Source organism: Rhea pennata, chromosome 2 (genome assembly GCF_028389875.1).
Source record: "Rhea pennata isolate bPtePen1 chromosome 2, bPtePen1.pri, whole genome shotgun sequence".
NCBI classification, from domain to species: domain Eukaryota; kingdom Metazoa; phylum Chordata; class Aves; order Rheiformes; family Rheidae; genus Rhea; species Rhea pennata.
In genome coordinates this window covers 74450552-74473601 of record NC_084664.1, presented here as the reverse complement: position 1 = coordinate 74473601, position 23050 = coordinate 74450552, and the positions used below count along the sequence as shown (strand labels likewise).

Below are 23050 nucleotides of genomic sequence, written 5' to 3'. Positions count from 1 at the left end.
ATGCAAAAAAAAATAGTGTTTTCATAATTAAATATTTTAGAAAATGCTTTAATATATTATTTTCTCTTTTTAAAATATCTCTTCAGATCTCAGCTGTAGGAATGTCACAATCTGGTTTTTGAACTAGAGGGCACATTGAAGGAAATAATGTGGGATGAAGGGAACTAGTTGTTAGGTATGCATTTTATGATCTCCTCAATGGTGACAGGTATCTTTCTAAAGCTAAAATCTGTTTGATATATTATTCCTGTGATGTCCACAGTCACAATGGCACCTACATCCTGCAGAATTACTGTCACTGCACTAGTAAAGCATCTGCAGGTAAATGTGGAGCTCAGTATCTACACAACAGTCTTATGAAACTCATCAAAAATCTGATTGAAATGCTCTTGTTGCCTTAGACTCATAAGGTATTAGTTGAAATTCAAAGGTGTCATTTATTTCACTAGCAACATTCTGCTGCAAGGATGCTGATGATAATGGCATTTGCAGTAACTGACAAGAGATGTTTTCATTTCTTGTCTTTGGAAGCAATATTTTAAAATTAAATTCTACTAATTTCAGAGTATACTGGAACCTGAAGAATCAGGTTCTGGAGACCTTGATGGAGAGACTGAGATTTTAAGTGTAAGTATATGTTGATATTTATTTCTCATTAGCATAATAAAGAGCTTTATTTTACTCATCCAGGTTGTAAAAGATCTATTTTCATTGACAGTGATATGATTTTGCAGTGCAAATCATGTCACTTTATAGAACATGCTTAATTCACAGCATTCAGAAATTCCTTGCAGGGAACTGGAGTTTCATTCATTTGAAAAAATGATTTGAGCTATTATATGAAGAAAGCCAAAGAGAAAAGCCCAGTAGAAGTATATCTTTTTCTCTCAGCTCTCTGCCACAATTGCAGTGTATTAGGGAAAGGTGTAAATGCATGTAGGGTGTGAGAAAGAAGAGGACAACAACAAAATAATGCCAAGAGGACTTTTCTAAAAGAGAAGATGCTTTTAACCTGATTCCGAGAAGGTAGTAAAGATGACAGAGATGGGAATGATAGTATTCATTGCTTATTTTAATTTGGAGAACCTGTTCTTAAAAAAAAAAAAAAAAAAAAAAAAAAAAAAGAAAGAAAGAAAAAAGGTATGCCTATATGAAATACTTCACACTGAACCTTCTGTTGTTGATCCATTTTGATGGACATTTGCACTTTCTTGTATCCTTGCCTTTGTGAAGAAATGTAACATTGTCACATCAAGGCTAGATAGCAGAGAGAGATTCAGCTAAAGTTATGTTCCTACATGAATTACTGTGTATCAACAGACATGGGATGTCAAGAAGGGGTGTTCATCCCAGGTAAAACTCAAGCCTCAGGCTGTTGACACACACATGGCTACATGTTAAGCTGGGACAGCCAAAGCAGTTGCTGCTTTGGATGTTTCCTTCATCCTTCTCCTGGAGATGGCCACCTCAGCTTCAGAAAGAACTTGTATAGCTTCTGCATCAGCTAAACCACTAAAATCAGCATTCAGGAAATTCAGCATCAATTTCAGTTCATTTCAGTAGGCTGTACTGTAAAATGCAGCAGTTAGAGCTGATTCACAGTCTGTTCAATTGTGTTTGGGATCAACAGGCTCCAGGAATAGGGCAGTACAAGTGGGAGGATATGCATTGCTTTAATATTTTAGCTTAATCTGTCTCTCTCAGCATTATGTGTCAACACCTCAAATAAGCTTTATTTTATGAATTGAAATGGTGCATTGGACTTGTGCTTCCCCTTTGCAGAAGGATGTCGTATTTTGAGAGCCAGTACCTGAATGGGCAGGTACTGGCTTAATAATGGAGTATCTAGCTTGTTTTTCTCTTCTTGCTTCTGAGCAGCTATGGGGCAAAGGAAACATTTGGGAGACAGAAGGGTTCTACTTAGTTTTTGCTGGAATATTTTTCCAGAGCAGAGGCTATTTTTCCTTGTATGTATCCTGCACAGAACAATGCAGAGTGCCTTTCCTGGGCAAAAATACATCAGTAAAGTAGAACTTGCTGCCAGATACAATTTGGAATTATCTTGTCTGTTTTTTCTTGTACTTCAGCCAATTCTGCCTCTTGTTATCTGTAGACAACCAGCCAGACCAAGCTTTGCCTATTTCCTATTGCAAATTCAAATAGTAAACTATGAAATATCTATTTCTGATCATTGTCAAATAACATAATTTTCTGTCTAAAGAACCAGTCAGAAACAAAATGAATGAGAGGAAATATTACACTTAAGGAGAACTGTTAGGAAAATGAGAAACCTAGTAGAAGAAGATGAAGAAACGTAAATGTGAAGGCTTTTACAGAATCACAGAATGGGTAAGATTGGAAGGAACTTCTGGAGATCATCCAGTCCAACCCCTCTGCTCAAACAGGGTCACCTAGACCATGTTAGACAGGATGGCAGCCAGGCAGGCTTTTTCCAGTGTTCTGTCACTCTCACAGTAAAGAAGTTCTTCCTCATATTCAGGTGGAACTTCCTATGTTTCAGTCTGTGCCCATTGCCTCTTGTCCTATCGCATGGGACAACTGAAAAGAGTTCAGCCCCATCCCCTTGACACCATCACTTAAGGTATTTGTAGACATTAATAAGATCCCCTCTCAGGATTCTCTTCTCCAGGCTAAAGAGGCTCAGCTCTTGCAGCTGTTCCTCATGGGCAGATGCTCCAGTCCTCTGATCATCCTCGTAGCCCTATGCTGGACTCTCTCCAGTAGCTCCATGTCTCTCTTGTACTGCGGAGCCCACAGCTGCATGCACTGCTCCAGATGAGGCCTCCCCAGGGCTGAGTAGAGGGGCAGGATCACCTCCCTCAATCTGCTGGCAACACTCTTCCTAATGCACCCCAGGAGACCATTGGCCTTCCTGGCCACAAGGGCACAATGCTGGCTTATAGTCAATTTGTCATCCACCAGCACTCCCAGGTCCTTCTCTGCAGAGCTGCTTTCCAGCAGCTCAGCCCCCAGCTTGTACTGGTGCCTGGGGTTATTTCTCCCTAGGAGCAGGACTCTGCACTTGCCCTTGTTGAACGTCATGAGGTTCCTCTACACCCAGCTCTCCAGCCTGTCCAGGTCTCTCTGAATGGCAGCACAGCCCTCAGGTGTGTCAGCCACTCCTCCCAGCTTGGTATCATCAGCAAACTTGCTGAGGAGGCACTCAGTCCCCTCATCCAGATCACTGATGAAGAAATTGAACAAGGCTGGCCCCTCTACTGACCCGGGGAACTCCACTAGTTTCAGGCCTCCAACTAGACTCTGTGCCACTGATGATAACCCTCTGAGCGCTGCCTTTAAGCCAGTTCTCAAGCCACCTCACTGTCCACTTGTCTAGCCCGCAATTCCTGAGCTTGCTTAGCAGGATGTTATGGGAGACAGTGTCAAAAGCCTTGCTGAAGTCAAGGTACACAGCATCTACTGCTCTCCCCTCATCTACCCAGCCAGTCATTCCATCAGGTAAGGCTATCAGATTAGTTAAGTAGGATTTCCCCTTGTTGAAGCCATGCTGACTCCTCCTGATCACCTTCTCTTCCTCCATATGCTTGGAGATGACATCCATGATGAGCTTTTCTATCACCTTTTCAGGAATGAAGGTGAGGCTGACTGGCCTGTAGTTCCCTGGGTTTTCCTTCTTGCCCTTTTTGAAGACTGGAGTGACACTGGCTTTCTTCCAGTCCTCAGGCACCTCTCCTGTTTTCCATGACCTTTCAAAGATGATGGAGAGTGGCCTGAAAACAACATCTGCCAGCTCCCTCAGTACCCGTGGGTGCATCCCATCAGGGCCCATGGATTTGTAGGTGTCAAATTTGCCTAAAAGATCTCTAACCCAATTCTCCTTCACCAAAGGAAAGTCTTTCTCTCTCCAGACTCTGTCTTTCATCTCCAGGGCCTATGATTCTTGAGGGCTGCCCTTAGTGGTGAAGACTGAAGCAAAGAAGGCGTTCAGTAACTCTGCCTTCTCTATATCCTTCATCACCAGGGCCCCATTCAGCAGCAGGCCCACTTTTTCCCCAGTCTTCCTCTTGCTACTGATGAATTTGAAGAAATCCTTCTTGTTGCTCTTGACATCCCTTGCCAGATTTACTTCCAAATGGGCCTTAGTCTTCCTCATCGCATCCCTGCATACTCTAACAACATTCATATAATCCTCCCAAGGAGCCTGTCCCCTCTTCCTCATTCTGTGTACTTTCCTCTTCCATTGGAGTTTTGCCAGGAGCTCCTTTTCCATCCATGCCCGTCTCCTGCCCCCTTTGCTGCACTTCTTGCTCACAGGGATGCACTGCTCTTGAGCTTGGAGAAGTGAGGCTTGAATATTAACCAGCTCTCTTGCACCCCCCTTCCCTCTAGGGCCCTAACTCATGGGATTCCTCCACCTAGGTCCCTGAAGAGCCCAAAGCCTGCTCTCCTGAAGTCCAGGACTGCGATCCTGCTTATTGCCTTGCCTCCTCCATGCACGATCCTGAACTCCACCATCTCATGGTCACTGCAGCCAAGGCTGCCCCCAACCTTCACATCTCCTACCAGTCCTTCTCTGTTGGTTAGGACAAGGTCCAGCAGGACACCCCTCCTCATTGGCTCCTCCACCACCTGTGTCGAGGCTCTGCAGGAGCCTCCTGGACTGTTTCTGCCTGGCTGTGTAGTCCTTCCAGCAGATGTCAGGGTGGTTGAAGTCCCACATAGGAACCAGGGCCTGTGATTGTGAGGCTGCTTCCAGCTGTCTGTAGAAGGCCTTATCAACTTCCTCTTCCTGGTCAGGTGGCCTGTAGTAAACACCACATCCACAACAGTGTCCCCCATGCTAGCCTGCCCTTTGATCTTTACCCATAAGCTCTCGACTGCCTCCTCCTCCACTCCTAGACAGAGCTCAATGCATTCCAGCTGCTCTCTTGCATAAAGAGCAACTCCACCACCTTGCCTTCCTTGCTTGTCTTTCCTAAAAAGTACGTAGCCATCCATGGCAGCATTTCAGTCATGCGAGCTATCCCACCATGTCTCTGTAACTGCAATGAGATCATGGCTTGTGACCACGCACAGATCTCCAGTTCCTCCTGTTTATTCCCCATGCTGCGTGCATTGGTGTACAGGCTTTTCAGAGAGGTAATTGAGCATGCAGGTTTCCCAGGAGGGATGCAAGAGGATCCCCCACAGCCATGTCTCATATGCACATCCGCGGCTGCATGCGCCCGCTGGAGGCATCCTGATTCGAGCTTTGTTTTGCTAAGTACCCTATCTCTGTAACTCCTCCCTTCCCTCATCCATCCTATTTCAAAGCCCTCTTTACCAGGCTGGCCAACCTGTTGGCAAAGACACATATGCCTCGCTTACTGAGGTGGATCCCATCTCTCCCCATCAGTTGCTGATCTTCAAACAGGGTCCCATGATCACAGAAACCAAAACCCTGTTGCCAACACCAGCAGTGCAGCCAGCTGTTAGCTTGGAAAATCTGTCTACTCTTTCTGTCCTTCCCCCTCATTGGCAGGATTGAGGAGAAGATCGCTTGGGCTCCCAGACTCTTGACGACCATACCCAGAGCTCTGAAATCCTGCTTGATCATTTCTAATTTGCCCTTGGTATCATTAGCACCCACGTGAAAGAGCAGTAGAGGGAAATGGTCTGATGTGTGGATGAGCCTTGGCAGTCTTTCAATGACATCTCATATTTGAGGCCCTGGCAGGCAGCAAACTTCTCTAGATAAGAGGTCAGGTCAGCAGAGGGGTACCTCCATCCCCCACAGCATGGAGTCACCCACAACAATCACTCGCTGCTTCTTCCGGGTGTTCCCGCAAGGCACAGAGTCTGTCAGTCCAGTTGCTTCCCTTGAAGTCAGGTTCAGGTCCTCCTCATCCTGGAGGCACTAAATTGGTTCTTCAACTGCAAGTCCAAGTCTTCAGGAGGACTAGAGGCCTTTCTCCTCCCACAAGAAGCAACTAGTTTCCAGCCTTCTTCTCCACTGCTGTGCTGTACTATTTCACTCTGCACAGAGCCTTCCAGCAATTCCCCTGCTGCAGGGGATTGGGACTCCCGGAGCAGTACGGTCTCCAAGAACGCCCTATCTCCTGCTCATTTGCACAGATGCTTTGTAGTCTGCTGACTTCATCCCTCAATTCCTTGACTTGACGACACAAATGGTCAACAACAGCACACCTCTTGCAGGAGAGCTGACCATCGGTCCTGGCTTTCTGGAAAGGCTCCAAGCACTCCCTGCCGCCTGAGACCTGTAGGCAACATCTGCTGTCAAAGGCTCTGTCTGGGCTGAAGCTTCTGACACAGCTGATGCAGCAATTCCCACAGCTACAGGCAAATATGCTTTGCGGCATGTCAGGACCATGTTTGTGGAAGTGGGCACTACTAAGACTGGAAACAAAGATGTCTCCTTGTACCTTCCTGCGCACCTTCTGCGCTAACTGCTGCGCAAACTGCTGCATCTGTTCACTGCTTCTGTTAGCTGTGCTCTGGGAGCTTACCGATCTGCCTAGACAGACTGAGAGAAAACCTTTCATACAGTTTTGAGGTAGAGCCTTTCCATGCTTTGATAAGAGCCTGTTTCATCAGTAATGAAACTTCCTGTGAAATGAAATCCCTGAATGCCTCTTTCCTAAGCTATGAAGTTCAGAATGCTATATTCAGGGGCCTCCATTCTGCAACACATTTCATTCTCCCAATTTGATTTCTGCCTGAAGACTTCTTTCCTGTCTCTTCTTTCTGCCAAAGTGCTGACTAGCTTATTCCCAAGGACCTTCAGAAGGGAATCGTCATGTGTTGAAAGCTAGTTAACTTGCCAAATTAGGAGACTAGTCTCTTTAGATGCCCGATATAGTTAAAGGACAGAGATGGCTGGCATATGTGCTGAGAGTGGCTCCCTAGAGAAGGCTCTGTTGGTGTACTGAAAATCCAAGATAATCCACTTCCTAGCAGAATCCTGTAGATGAGCCTAGGGCATCACCAAGGAACTTCCAAGGAACTGGGAAGTTCCTTGCCTTGCAGCTCCATACCCCTAAATTTCAAAATGTCTGTGATGTTTGCCTGCCAGTTTGAGGGATTAGTGATAAGTATGGATTTGCCCTTGAGAGAGGAATTTTGCTAACATACTGTTTCTCACAAAATAATACATTTCATTCATTCTGTTCACTTTAAAAAGACCTGCTTGTGGCCATGCAGACAGATCTTTGGAGCAGAGGCCATTTTTATAGCACCAAGGACAGCCAGGTCCCGATCATGAACACAGCTTCTCAGTGCTACAGCAATAGCATGGAGAAGCCTTTGTAAATCAGTGAAGGAATCTGGAAATCTGTGATCCCTTGATTGCATTTAGGTTATTAACACTAGATGATCACTGGAATATCTCTATGGTCTTTGCTGGGTTACAGAAAGCAGACAATTTTTCGATTCTTAACTTCCTTTCATTGCGTGTTATGAGGAGGTGCAATTCAGAGAGCAAGAATAGAGAAGGTCAGGATGACCCTACGTAAGGAGTGTATCTGTGAAATCAGAACTGGTTCTTAGTGAAGCAGAAGGAAGATAGTGACCCAAACTGAGAATTTTATGCATCTGCAAATTCACTGTAAGCTTTACCTGTTCCATGTATGCTAATGAAATGAACTTGACTAGGAGAGAACTGAAGGGCTTTCTAATGGTAACAACTTTCTAACAATACTGCTGATTTATCCAGGGTCTTCCTGGGCCACCAGGCCCTCCAGGATTGCCTGGTCTTCCAGGAGAACCAGGACCTGATTCAAATGTAGGACCTCCTGGGTCACCAGGGGAGGATGGAGCTTCTGGAGAACCAGGCCCTGAAGTGAGTAGTCACTTATGCACAAGTATTAATGTTGTTCCAGCAAGAAATGCTAAGGGTTAAAAATATTGCAGAATACTGTTAATTTTAGAGCTTGGATTTTATGCTGATTTTTTGTGGATTTTTCTGGAAAATAAGAAAATTAATGTCTGATTATACCTAGCAATAGCCCATTACTCCACAACAGGGTGAGGTTTAGGCAGAGAGATACAGGTGAATCTGGACCAGAATGAATAAAAGCTAAGGATAATTTTTCCAACATTGAATAAAGCTAAGGATTTTTTTTTCATCTGATGTCAGGAAAATGAGGTTGGCTAAATCACTTACATAATCTGAAGGCAATTTATAGCATATATTGAAATTTCCTCTTTCAGGATTGTCTTCCTACCTTGTCTTCAGTTAGGCAGAAACACTTAATCCTGTGTTATGTTAATCCCAGTTAACATCCAAATCTTTAGAAATGTGCTATTGACTTAAACTTGAAGACAAATATCAAACATGTTTTAAATTAGCGTAGTTTAAAAATGTTCCCTTCTTTTGTTAACCTTTTGCTTTCTAAAAATTATCAATGGATTTTTAAATTCTTTTATGCAGCTAATTGCAGCAAAGTCATGCTTCTGATGGTTTCTTCTGAGTGCTCTTTGCAGAGTTAGCCTCTGATCTAGCAACATGGTCTACCCATGACATATTTGTCCTGCAGTCACTGCAGTAGCATAGACCAGGTCTTGCAGCCACCAGGAAAGCTTGGAAGTAATCCCTAATGCTGGGTAGCTGTGTGGAGCTTAGTACGTGCCAGTTACAAAACCAACAGCAAGGCTGGCCAGCACTGAACTGCATGCTGCCATGTCTATAGTGCTAGCAATACCTGTACAAACTGTATTAGTACGCTCCTGACATCTCCTGAAGGGAAGAGCCTTAAGTATGCTTGGAGCTCCAGTGGTTTCAGTCTCATTCACCCTGTCTAAGCTGTAGGGCCAGAGAATGGTTCTGTGGTTTGGATAAGTGACCTTGTCATATCCTGACAGCATAATAGGATAGGACCCAGCTATTTGCCATCCCCTTTCCACCTCCATCCTCCTGTACCCTGGTTTGCTTGAAAGAAAAGCCAGCTGCCTGGGAAGGGAAGAAATCTCTAGTCTAGAGGTTGTGAAGTGCAAGACAAGTCCAAAAGCGCACCTGCCCTACTAGTAAGAAAACCACTATTAACAACCTGAGGGCTATGACAGCAGGAAACCATTTTTCTATTCCTTCCTTAATTCCTCTAATAATGGAATGAAGGCCTGAAAAGCCTTTGGTATTATTGAAAAGAGCTCCAGAAGGATTGACTAAATGACAGCGGTTCTCCAGTGCTGCTTGCAGTGGCTGTGCTCCTAGTGTGCACTCCACAGGCCTTGCTCATCCTGCAGCATATGTGGTCTATCAGCCCTTCCCAGATGGTTTCTTCTGTGATTGCAAAGGTGAAATACTTCCCTGCACCTGCATGTTTTTGGAGCTCCTTTACTAAATGCCAGGCCCTATCTCACTGGACAGCGATAGACAAGGGAGATTAGTTCATCTGCAGTCTGAGCACAGCCTAGGCCAGCACTAATGGATTTCTGTCTTTATTACAGGACTTGACTCCAGTTGACAGGTTGCTTGTTTGCTTTATTTATTTGTTTGTTTGTTTATTGTCAGGTTATTATTCCCCCAAATCAGAAGTTTAGCTGAGAACCTATGAGATTGAGATCAGATTAGAATCTTTCTAATTGCTGTTTAACCTGTGAAATTTATTATTTTCTTTGATCACATTTTCATGTTTGTGGACTTGTTTGTTTGTTACATTAGCCAAAAGAGTTAGCATCTTGTTGTTTCAATTGAAAGTTGAGATTCTCATCTGACTCTGGGGAGCACACCAGATGTCACTAGTCTTCCAAGATTACAGCATTCTTGGGGAGTAGTAAGGAACTTGTTCAAATGCTTTCTTAAGACGTGCTACTAATTGCTACATACATTTCCCACTAATTCCTGTGAATGCTTAACACTGAAACAGCAAGTGCTAAAAACCACAGTACTGCTGTGACTTAGATAGTTACTTAATTGTGCCAATTGTCTCATTTCAAGCATGAATAAAAAACCTTATAAAATATAACTACAAAATAGGCACTTTTATACATTAATGCAGTGCCTGGTCTGTCTTTTCTTACTTTAGCTTCCAAAAAATTAATAAGTTTATATTGTTTTGGGGATGATTTAAAGGAAAGCTATTTCTTGTCACATTTGTCTGACACTGAATGACCAGCTTAAACTTAAAAACAGTCAAATCATCTAACACCTGGAATAGTATCAAGCATTGTAAAAAATTCTGGAATGACCCTTCCTGACAGTGCCCATTTTGGTCACATTTCTCAGAATCATAGTATACTCAGAAAATAAGTAGAGATTTCTGTTCCAGGTGTTCATATATTTAAAACTGATAATCAGTTTTCAATAAATTGAAGGTGCTTAGCACCTTAATTCTTACTATCGGGAGCAGTCTGCATATGACTAAAATATGCCTATATTTTCCCATAAAAGAGAGTATTATCTGTTATTTAGATAAAGATTCTGAGAAATTACAAAGACATGTCTACAATCAATAATAGAAAACAAAAAAGTAGAGATGTGCAAAAAAAGAAAGCAGAAAGCACAGATAGCCAGTCAGCTCAGGTCCTGTACATGAGATATAATGATAAAATTTGATAGCAGCTGCTTTTCATGCCCGTAACACAAACAAGAAGCCTGTATAAACTTGGCGCACATCTGTAAGAAAAGAATTTAAGAGACAACAACTTAAAATATATATATACTTTGACCTAACTAGGAATGATTCACAAATTTTGCAAGGTGGAAAATTTCCCCACAGCAGCCATAAAAGTAGCGGAATGTACTGAGATAGGTTGTTATGAGCTGACTGAATAGATTCAGCAGTGTGAGTGTCCTACAAAAAACACATGTTTTTGGCTTGAATTTCTCTTCCCTTTTTTCATGTCTACCTGTACAGCAAACCATGCTGGACTTCCAGCACTCGTTGTTCATGCACCTGTAGATACAAATCAGAATGGGTTCCTAAGATTAAAAAAAAGTGATACGCTGGTCAGATTTTATCTAACTGTGATATTCCCAGCTGTACCTTTATGTATTTTTTCTTTACCTGCATCTGAAATGGATCAAATTGTATTGATTATTATGTCTGCCTTTTTATGGAAATCTATTGACATATCTGGCAAAACTGACTATTGCTCTAATACTTCGTTTGCTGTATTTATGAAACTACAGGGTTTGATTAAAAGGTCCTTTATGTTAAAAATGTATGTTCAACATCATGAGTGTGCCTGTTTCTGAATCTGTGGAAGGTAAAGCAACTAGAATGATCTGGGACATTCGTTAAAAGAGTTCTCAGAAAGTAAAAATGTGAAAGGAATTCAAAGAAAATGAAGGAATATGGGTTCATGTTGCATTCTTCTTACATTTTAAAGATAAGCATCTTCCCTGTTATGTAATCTAGGGTTCCACAGGCTATAATACTGACTACCTGTAACCATTTGTGTTTCTGATGCACCAGAAATCATTGCTTACTTTCACAATGATTCCTGAGAGACATACCAATTAAAAATGGAAGTTAAATGCTAACCAGGCTACTGAAATAAGTTTTAAGGAGAATCAGATCATGACAAATTTGCAGACTGTTGAAGGGAAAGTCCGGTTATTAGCAGTACAGACTCATGCACATGTTGAATGACCTAAGAGACTATAAACCTGCTCTCTGAAGAAAGATTCATACAGATGTTTAAGCCTTGCACACTGGGTAAATGCAGTGGGATTTAGTCACAGCAGCAATTTTAGGCTGAGCATCCTGATTCAATAAGACAATGAAATAGCTGTGCAATTAAAGCTTTTGAGTTGTGAATCGTGATTTCAAAAGACTGTTTACTTGAAGTTATGCCTAGACTTAAAGACCTTGCTGAACCAGTGACTTCATGATGGAATAGTTCTTTTTAGGAGAAACATGTCTTGGCAATGCTTGAAAAGATACTGCTTTTTGTAATTTGAAATACTGCTTTCACTAACTGTTCCACATTGCATCTGATATTGGTCAGATTATGTACAAATTTTTGAAATGCTACATGAAATTAAACTGCCTCAAGTAGCACACAAACACACAGATGCACTCTGAAGTGAATCACAAATCTCCAAGTGTTGCTTGATAGCTACATCAGAGAGACAGTTCAAACGCTGTAAAGGAAATGGGCAATGAGATATGAAGTTGTTAAGCAGTATAAATGAAAAAGTCAAAAATTTAGAACAATTTTTGTTGCTAATCCAACCTCTCTTCTACCTGTCCTCTGTTCATGCAATTATGACAAAATACAGTACGAAAATGGGTTTCAGACACACAGAAAATAGTATTTTAATAATAAAAATAATCTGTCAGCTTTTCTATCAGGTATAGTGCATCCAAAGGGCAAAAATACTAAAAGAAAGGTGAAGAGAGCAGTGAAAATAAGGCCTCTGTGACCATTCTGAAAATACCAGAGAAAAAGATTGTTTTCCTCCTTCTACAACCAATTTATTTACTTCTCCAAAATAGATCAATAAATAAATTGATAAATGATTCTTGTGGATAGACTGCACATCTGTAAATTTAATTAAGGCTTACAAGGCTCAATTTTTAAAATGTAAAGCATGCAGATATGAATGTAACTGTTCTCTTTCTTGCATATCTAGTTACTATGGGTTGGACTCCAGTAAGTATTTATTGACTGGTTGACCCTATAAAGCCAGTTCTTTCCCTGTGTATCTATTTCCTCAACCATGTGCTCAGCCATGGGAACAGCAAAGGAAATTAGATGCAGAGCTGAATACACATTTTTAAAGGAAAAAATAGAGAGAAGCACTCAATAGCAAACTGGGGTCATTTTCTGTCTTTGTCAGTACCAACTTGTTCTCAGCTGTCTCTCATCTGGCACTGGGATTGCAAAAGGATGAATGGCTGAGGTGCATGTGGAATCCAGCAACATGTGTGTAGTACAGCGTTGTCAAAATCTGCTGATATTGTCTTATAACAATTTTTATGTTAGTATTATATGATAATTTGGTATTGTTTTATATTTGTATATATTTAAATAATGTTTTGGTACAAAGCCAAACTCTCAGAAAACAAGGAATACTAATATTAAAACTTAATGATGTTAGCTGCTATGCATTAGAATAGTCTTTCATATTGTTATATCATTAGTTGATCCAAAATACTTACCTGCATATGCTGGGAGGAGGGCTACAGAATGGCACCTGCTTTAGACTCGCTATCATTCACAGGGTCCTCAAGGTTCTCCTGGTCTTGATGGAATAGTTGGCCCACCAGGGCAGAAGGGAGAAAAGGTAAGTTAAATATCGATGTTGCTCCAGTCAAGTGGGAAATCTTTGTCAATTCTAGTTTGGAAAAAGCCTAAGTAGTTGTCCTTGCAATACAATGTTGGCTGGGCAATTGCAAAGATGTGAAGGCAAACTGTTCCGGGTAGTGCCAGATGTTACAGCCAGGTGCGATTGTCACAAACTGCAGCTTAACAGGTTCCAGCTAGATGTCAGGAGAAACTTATTCACTAGGAGACGAGTGCAGTGCTGGTGCAGGTTGCTCAGAGAGGTTCTGGACTCTTCATCCTCGGAGATTTTCAAAACTTGGGTAGGCATGCCATGGCTGACCTGATCTGGTGCTGGTGATTGTTCCACTTCAAGGACTAGGTTGGATTAGATGGCTTCCAAAGGTCCTTACCAACTCTGTTTCTATGATTTTTATGCCTCTCAGAATTAAGTGATTGCAGGAAAATTTCATTCTTCAGTAAGCTTAATGTGCAAGAAATTCAAAACACACTCCCAAGTGCACATTGAAAACTCACATTCTATAAGACAAATAAAAAGATCAACAGCTAGACTGCAGGAATATTGATGTATTTGTTTATTTTTAAATTTCAAGAAATTTTTAATATCACCTCTGCAAACTGAAAGATTTGATTTTGAAAGGCTGAGGTTGGCAGAGGTACAGAATACATAGGAATTAGCAGCTATCTAGAAAATGCCAGTATGTAGAGTTGAACAATGTTAAAAAGCAGGCAACTGTAGCTTGTGCCCATCATTATTAGGTGTTTGAGTGTTATATGAGGGAGACTAAGAAGAACAGAAGTCTAACTGAGGTAATCTGAACCTTAATCTCAGATTACAGGAAGAGAATTTGGTGTGGAAAGAGAAGTAATTGGAATAAAATCTTAATTTTCAAAGAGGACATAATCCAGCAAAGAAGGACTAAAGCTCATTTGTCTTTTCTCACTGAGCTTGGTTTTTCTGCATTGCATATATCTGATAAACTTAATTAAAAGTGAAGCACTCTTTATTTGCGCTAGCTCAATACAATCCCCAGCACCTCAGAATTATAGGATTTTTGCATTTCTACTATTCCTTTTTCCTGAAAACCTTGGTTTAATGTATATCGCAATATCTAATTTTAATCATTATTCCCAACTAGCATACAGAGAGGCCTACAGAAAGAACCATCAGAAGGCACGGAAGAGTGGGATGTAAAATCAAATTGTGCCTTGAAGTGCAATTTGGGGGGGTTTTTTGCAATTGCTTTTGGAAGAAATCATTGTTATTGTTTTACCACTGTTTGATGTTTATTTGTTTTGCCCAGATTCTATCATAGGCCATGAGGACTTTTCCATATATATTCAGAAAGATGAAGATGTGACCCACAATGCTTAATTCTGTGTTCTCCAGACATTTAAAATTTGCAGCAATAATTGAAATATGAGCTCCTGTCTGCATACCAGACCAGAGCTATTCATTTGCTGTTACAACTCCTGAATTACAAATTGATTTTTAAACTTTTTTAACTAGGAATGTCCTGTGGATATTTTAATTGTGAAAAAAAAAATATGACTTTTTTTGTTCCCTGACTGATATTCTTACTGTAAATAATTAAGACTGATTTTCTTTTACAGGGTGATCAAGGTCTTCCTGGTTCTGCTGGTCCAAAGGTAAAGAAAAAAACAGTGTTTTTTATGGGATAGCAGTATCATTCCAACATAGCATGTTACTTATAATTTACCATTAGAGAGGGCTGAGAGGTCTAGAAGATTATTATTGTGCAGTGTAATGGAGTCAGCAAATCTGACTTCTCAGTTCACCAAAGCACCTATTTGCATCTACTTGGGCATGCCCAGTATAACAATAGACTGACCTTTCGCTTTAGGGTGATACTGGAAGCACTGGATCAATAGGCCCTAAAGGAGAAGCAGGTGCTGATGGGCCTCCGGGGAAACCTGGACCACCAGGACCACCTGGACCACCTGGACCACCAGGACCCCCGGGTCCAAGCTATGGTTTTGGATTTGAGGTATTTTTCTGTTATGGAGTTTGTTGTAACTTGTATTGATTTCCCTCAGAGAATGGGTAGTGTAATCATCTATGTATCTCATAACTATCACAGATACTGATCACAGATAGATTAATTTGCTCTGGACTGAAATTTGTTTGTGACTAGCCTACAATTCCTTTTCCCATGGGCATTTGGCCATATGGTTGGCCATGCTTAGACCAGGCAAATGATGGATTTCTTCAAGTAATTTTTATGAAACTATTCAGTAATACCAGCTTTCAGGTGCTATTATTAATGCTCATATCATTTGCTAAAATCAAATGTTCAAAGCTACTACAGTACTACAAGGAAAAGCTCGTTTGAAACCATTTCATTTTTTCATGTAAATAATTTAGAGCAGAGATGTAAATAAACACTGACACCTGCCAGTATTCATTAAAATTGAACTGCAGGTTCTGCTTTCCCATACTGTCATTTTTGAGGCCAGAAATTTAGTTTATGTGTATGACTCATGTAAGGTGGAACTACACAGTCAGGTTTTAGACATTTATGACCTCACAGCCTGTTCTATTCAGCAGAAGAAAAATCTATTTAAAAAAAAAAAAGAAATTCCAGATGTTTCATTTTACTTCTGAAAGTGATACCTTCATCACTTTCAAATATGAGGTATGGTCACCTCAAGTTGAGTTTTACGTGTCATTTGAGAACTGCTCGTTTAGATGATCTTTCTGGAGCATAAAGCAACTGTGCAGTACGGAAAGCCAAAGGGAGCACACTCAGGTTCAGCAAGAGCATTTGACATTTTTGTCAAGTGATTGCCTGCATGATATTCACATATGACTCTTCTCCTTTTTTCTTTTTCCATGTATTTTTGCTAATTTATCTGTTTGGTCCAGGAGAATCTTTCCAAAGATTTCTTCTTCTTCTTCTTCTTTTTTTTTTTTTTTTTTTCCATTTCATAGGCTATAATTCATGTGTGCACAGAAACTAAGAGCAGTTTCATCAATGTTTGCAAAAACTACTTTCCATGTATAAAACTGAAGTGGTAAATCGGTGATGTTTGAAAAATGCCACTTCACTTGCACATAAGTATGCGTGTTTCTCCCAGTATCAACACTACCCCTTCTATATTTCTCTTTGGTTTACTACGGAAACACTTTAAGTACTCCAAGTACAGAGCTGACCACTGATTCTTGTTTGGAGACATATTCCAATATCTGATATCTGACTAAATAGTACTGTACAGTACTAATTAATAATCTCACTGACATCAGTGGATTTCAATAGATAAAAAACCTCTCAGGCAGCTCATAAATTCTTAGTTTCCACGACTGCAATTTTAGGAAGGAATGGCATCAAATTTAAGTGTACAAATAGTCCATTGCATTAACTTACATCCACTGTAAAAGTTGGTACAGAGTTTCCCCCAAATCAGTACCTACTTGGCTCAGAATGGGCTCAGGACTGCTGGGAAGCCTCATCTTCATCCTAGGTGTGATATGAGTTAGAGCCGTGATTGTTTCCCTGTCTTATATCTATCTGCTGTGACCCTTGAGGACCTAAGTTTGCATTAGGAGTTGCTCCACTCACACTATTTGAGGAGAAGCCACCTTTGTCTCATTACATTGACAAAGAAATCCCCCGCAATTAGGCGGTTAGGGTAAAACTCTGCCATTTTTGATGCCTAAGCCCAAGAGAACAAAGTTATCAGAAGAGGAGAAGATGAAAAAATTGGGAGTCCTCACTTTGATGGATACAAATACAGAAGGATTCCAGTTCTAACTCCAGCAACAACTAAGCTTCATCTTGTCCAAGCAGCATTGACAAGGTTGTCATTTCCCTGAGGGGAATTACACTATTAATAGACTTGCTAGTTCTAGCTGAACTTTTGGATGCTCACCCCTGCCATTTGTTAAGGCAGCACTGTAGTCTGCCAGTTCATTAGAGCTACACTACCTTTTGGTTAGCAGTCTGGTTGGCAGTTTATTGCTGTAAAGCTGTCTAGAAAAAAAAAAATCCTGTTAGCACTTGTTAGCATCTGTGATCAGCTATATGTGAAACCCAAATGGCTCTGGGAAAAGAAAGAGACTGAATTTCCTGGCTCTTGTGCTTGCCAAAAGAACAGTTTGAAGGTACCAGAAGGTACCTGGTAAATCTATTAAAAACATGCAGATTTAAAAAATGATGGTATGGTGTATAAAGCAGGCATCAAACACTCTCTTTAAGGAAAAAATGTTGACAGAGAAAGACCAATTAAAGCACAGTGGAGGCAAGGGAAGGAAAGACTGAGAAACACAGCTTGCAATTTACCCAAAGTTGCTAGTGTTTAATTGAACAAGCCAAGCACACAATCTCAACAGAACTTCTGTTGATATTTGACCTGCTGAAATTCAATGGAGGAACTAAATGAAAGACTGCGTAACAATCATTCTCAGGTAAAATTACATGGAAGGGCTTGATCCAATCTAATGACTAGTTGTCCCCTACCCCAGCCCCCCAAAGGGAGGTCCTGATCCCAACTCTGCATTGCTGCTTCTCTTTCACTTGTTCTCATGGGGCTGGTGGAGGAGGGAAAAGAATGACACTTCTTTTCACTGGATCAGCTGATATCTTCCATAACTTCAGCATTAGGCTGTCATTTCATAGCAGTGTAAGCTGATCTAATTGGTCTTCCCACCCTTTTCCTTACACTGTCACTGGTGTACATCAGCCCCTTGGTGATCTGAGCCATTTCAAGACACTACCATTTTAGTGAGTTAAAGTCACTCACGGAAAAATCAGAGGATTCAACATGTGGCAGAGCTGATGAAAATGGAGATTGTATGGCTGTGAGCAGGAAAGTAGAGTGAAGAAAGACCAAGATTTCCCCTTTTTAGAAGAAGTAAACCATTAGGTCATTTAAAACTGCACATGAAAACATAGTACATCAAAATGGCTTAAAGCACTCTGTCAAGCCCTAGAATAGGCACAACACAAGGAATAGGAATAAGTAGCTGGGGTGGGGGATGAAGAAAAAACAGTGAATTATGGCAGTCTGTAGCTCTATTCTTTTGGCTGCTCTGGAACTCCCACCTCATGGCTCTGCACTGACTTTGGAATAAGTCAGAACAATTACAGCTGGAAGCAGGTTGCCACTTTCTCTATTGTCTCCTTCAAAATGCCTAGAAAATCTCCATAGAAAATACAGGTATTTCCCCCCAAAAGACATCTTCTATTTCAGCGAGATCTTTTTTAAGCCAGCGGAGGGCCACCATGATGGCAGGAAGCTCAAATATATAACCTGTGAGGAAAGGCTGAGGAAACTCAGCTTGCTTATTCTGGAGCAGCCTTCCAATACCTAAAAGGAAGTTATGAAGAAGACACAGTCAAGATCTTTACAGTGGTGCACAGAGTGATGAGAAAGTTGAACTTGAGAACAGGTGTTTAGAGAGGTTGCAGAACTCCATTCTTGGAGATTTCCAAGACCCAAGTGAACAATGCCCTGAGCTACCAGATTTGAAGTCAGTGTTAACCTTGCTTTGAGCAAGAGGTGAGAGTAGATAGTCTGTTGAGGTTCCCTTCCAGCCCAAGTAGTTCCATGATTTTGTGACAGAACAGTTCTTTCAGTCATGATTGCCGGTCTTAAATTGCATGCAGGCCTTCCCTGCCTTCAATCAGCTATGTAACCATTAATAGTCATTATGGTATTTAGTAACAAGGTGGTAAAAAAGCACTAACAGAAAAATACCACTACTGTATGCTTAAACATAGTGCATGCTTAAAACTGTGATACTGTCTCACTTCTGTCTGATGCTCTCCAAACGGAAAAATGCTGTCAAAGTGGCAAGGCTCTGAAGACTACAGGTTCTTACACTGCACGTAAGATCAACATACTATTATCTCATTTGAGTATAGCTTAGCTCCAGGACACCACACATTGATCAAAAAGAGGTTAATGAGAAAACTTAAAAATCATAGAATTGGTAGAGACCTCTGGAGATCATCTAGTCCAACCCCCAAATGAGTGGCTCATATGGGAATCGAACCCATGACCTTGGCATTATTAGCACTGTGCGCTAACCAACTGAGCTAAACCTAAGCCCCAAAATGTTTGTGTTCACTGTTTATCCTGCTTTTACAGTACTCTAGAAAACAGGGGGTGAAAAAAAGAGAATGAGAGAAAGAGAGAGAAATACTTAATTTGATGTAACTTTTTTTCCTTTTCACTAGGACATGGAAGGATCAGGGAGTATTGGCTTACTACGTGAATCGAGAACTCCTGGAATAAGAGGGCCAAAGGTAAGAAGTTGTTTTGGGGGAGAAGAGTTTTTTTGTTTTCAAAAACAAAATTGTCCTTCTCTACTTTTTGCAAATCTGTATCCTCAGATAACAATAAATGTGGAGTAACTGCATGGGGTTTAGTTGCTATAGAATCACATTGCAATAAGGGTGTCTTCCAAAGAAGCTGAATGGTATTTTTCTGATTTCTGGTGAGCTGAACATTTTTAGATAAATCAACTTTCTGCTCTGCTATGTTTTTCAGATATTTTAGGATGAAATGCTGTTTCCTTGTATGGTCTTCTTCTCTCTTCCTTGTTTTTATCCCTGATAGAAGCCTTTATTGCTTCTTTCAATTATTTTTCAATTTATAGAAAATAAATAGAAACTAAGACCTAAAACATTCTAATGCTGATAATTAAATCCAAGTGTACCCACACACAAACTAATCTGTTCAGTTTTCAGAACACAATAGGCAAAACAGGAGACATTTTAATGAGCTCTGTTCAGTTTTCAGAACACAATAGGCAAAATAGGAGACATTTTAGTGAACGTGCATAAAGGATTGGAGTTGTAATGCAAATTCTGTCTAATTATTGAGCTGATCTGGAATTCTTATATAGAGAATAATAAAAAGAAAAATAAGTTTTGAGGGGTTTTATTATTTTCATAATTGAACATCAAAGTTGATAGAATTGAAAGACACCACACTTGAAAGATAAAAAAAAAGCTGTGCAATAAATAATTAAACTGGGGAACTCAGTGCCATAGAATATTAATGATGTCAAGATTTCAGCAAGATTTTAAGAGAAATTGTACATCTATAACGATAATAAAACACTATCTTTTGCATTACAAAGGCTACGCTTTGTCAGTTAGTATTTTATGTTTATACTTCCTAATATAAGCCAAGTTGTGACTGATTCCCTATAGGTGGACACTGGACATGGTGTCTTTATGCTTATATTGAAAAACATAGTGGCCTTCACTACTAACAGGAAAAAAAAAGAGAAATAAAAAATAGCAGATGGAGAAAGACAAAACTAACTGATATTTTCTTTCTCAGTGGCTTTGACAGCTCGACAGGTTACACTGTTTCATAAACATTTCACCAGTAAAAATAACATTCTCTAGCAAGCATTTCCTTCAAATATATAATCAAATTCTTCCAGCTTTTTCTCACTCAGCAGCTATGAATTTGCATTACATGAAAGTAACCCAAGAATCAGTGTGGTACCATTGATATAAATTCATTTAAAAAGACTTTTTCAACTTTAACTGATTAATTGCATGTAGTGATAAACGGAAGTGAATAGTTTTAGTTTGACCATCAAATGTTCACAATCTGAAACACTGTTTAGACTAAAATTTTTTTCCCAGTTATATGGAAACAATTTCCAAGGAGAAGGGATTTTTTTTCTCCACCACCTTCTCTCAGGAGATTTTCGTCACTGTGGGCAGCTTTAAAACATCAAGGGTCATATGCCTCCTGCGGGGAATACATCATGTTAGTGTCCTACCAGATCATTTGGTTTTATCTTGGAACCTACCAGTAACACCAAAACTGTCTGAATTGCTCCAGAGTAACGCTCATGAGTCCTACCCCTGCACTCATTCCTGCAGAAATCAGCAAAGCTTTGAAAGAACAAGTCTTGATGGCCAAGTTTGGAGAGCGCTACTGAAAAGAACCTTGGCGTTATGGTAGATGCCAGACTGAATACGAACCAATAGTCCACTGTTACTGCAAATAAGATGAATCAGGTACTAGAGTACACCAGGAAGAGCATGGACAGCAGACACAGAGATGTTACTATCCTCCCCTTACTCAGTGCTAGTGAGACTGCATTTAAAATACTACATCCAGTTTCTGACAATTCACTTCAGGAAGAGTATGGAGACAAAGGACACAGGCCAGCAGGGAGCTACTGGGACTACTTGGCAACATAGTTGTTAGTGGGTTAGTTTTCTGTTGAATTGCTGTGCTGACTGGCTTCATGGAAGGTCCAGTGAGCACTACAGCCACCACAAGGAGAGGAGTGGGAAAAATGCAAATAGTATCAGGAGTTGACAACATCCAGCAGATGCTAGATTATATTATGCTGCCTTGGAACCAAAAACTACATATGGGAGTATTTGACATTCTTGTATACTCCCAAATTATTGCATCCATCTTTTGGCACCCCACTTCAAGAAAAATGTGGAGAAGAAGGACACAGGCCAGCAAAGAGCTACTGAGATGGTCAAGGGCAAAGAGTCACAACCTGCAGCTTGACAGGTTCCAGCCAGACATCAGGAGAAACCTCCTTGCTCAGAGGAATATTCACAATAATAATAATAAAAAAAAAATGAGATGTCCAAAAAAAAGTCTGAAGTTTCCCTTTCTGACCTGTCTAAATGACAGCCTTAATCTCAGTTTTGCTTTTGTAACAGGCATTGTTTCCAAGTCACTCTGCTATAAATACCAAAAAATGCCTTCTAGCAGCTGAGCAAAATGCTGGAATTTTATTTTCCTGCTACCACTTAGTTACTCCCCAATGTTTGGGTCACTAAAGATACAGAAGAACTTGCCTCAAATCATTAAAATGATTTTAGATACTTGCTGGTACTGCATGAAAGCATTATGAGCCACTTACTTACACCCTGTAAACTGTAGAGGTTTCTGATTCTGTTAGAGGGAAAATAGAATATCTGCTTCTAAAAGGGCTGTAATTAAAAGCAGCTGCAAGGAAATCAACTACAGTTATTTGTGCTATATTTGCATCTGCTTAATTTTTTTAATGGGATGGCAGTTTCCCCGAAAAATACATAATAAGAGCTTTGATTACTATTTTGTATAATTAATAGTGATATAAATAAAGCAATTAGGATTTGATGAATAAAAACTTTATTTCAGTCTTTTATGAAAAAGTACTCTGAAACAGAAGCATCAACTGTATTTTTCTGTAGCTTAGTTACCATTTCCAGGATTTCTATTCCCTTTCTCCCAAAGATCAATTATGAAATGGGGATTGTGCATATGTTTTGTAGGTATTGATTTGTCAGTGTCTTGTCTTCATGTTCAAGATGAAGAAGACTTTTTACATTCTAAAATGATCAATAATGGCACAGTTCATTTTGACAACGAAGAGTCATAAGAGTCATAATTGGCTACATCATTGACATCATCATATGGAGAAAAGAGGATCGTTTGCAATCCCCAAGCTACTTTCAAACCTGGAAAGAAAATGCAGTGTTGCCTCCAAACTAGTAACATAGCTTCATTTTAGCCAAGGAGACAAATAATTCAAAAAAGTGAAGACACTTGAACATAACCCCTTGCAACAAAAGCACTTGGATTTTTCGCTTTAATCTTATCATTACACATTATTAGCTATTTTAAGAAAATATTAGAAATAAAGCTATCTTTCTAAGAGCAAAATCTCTAGATCATTCATGATAATATAAAGCAAGTAATTATTTATTAGAACAAATCTGAACCAATGTTTGCATTTTACTACTCTCAGTTGATACTACTCGTCACAGACATTGTATTTTTAACAGTTGTGAGTTTGATTTTTTTTTTTAATTATTATGAAATTCAGTAAACAGTA

At 40.2% G+C, this 23050-nt stretch overlaps 1 protein-coding gene across 2 annotated transcripts in view; it reads left to right on the top strand.

Moving 5' to 3' along the window:
- LOC134137146 (collagen alpha-1(XV) chain-like) overlaps positions 1 to 23050 on the top strand; it is a 157164-nt gene that overhangs the window by 81171 nt on the left and 52943 nt on the right. For both annotated transcript variants that reach the window (XM_062569760.1, XM_062569759.1), the window contains exons 12-17: positions 565 to 627; positions 7694 to 7819; positions 13151 to 13213; positions 14827 to 14862; positions 15078 to 15221; positions 19413 to 19481. In XM_062569760.1, coding sequence (XP_062425744.1) covers positions 565 to 627; positions 7694 to 7819; positions 13151 to 13213; positions 14827 to 14862; positions 15078 to 15221; positions 19413 to 19481 — 501 coding nt within the window. The remainder of the gene's footprint in view (positions 1 to 564; positions 628 to 7693; positions 7820 to 13150; positions 13214 to 14826; positions 14863 to 15077; positions 15222 to 19412; positions 19482 to 23050) is intronic.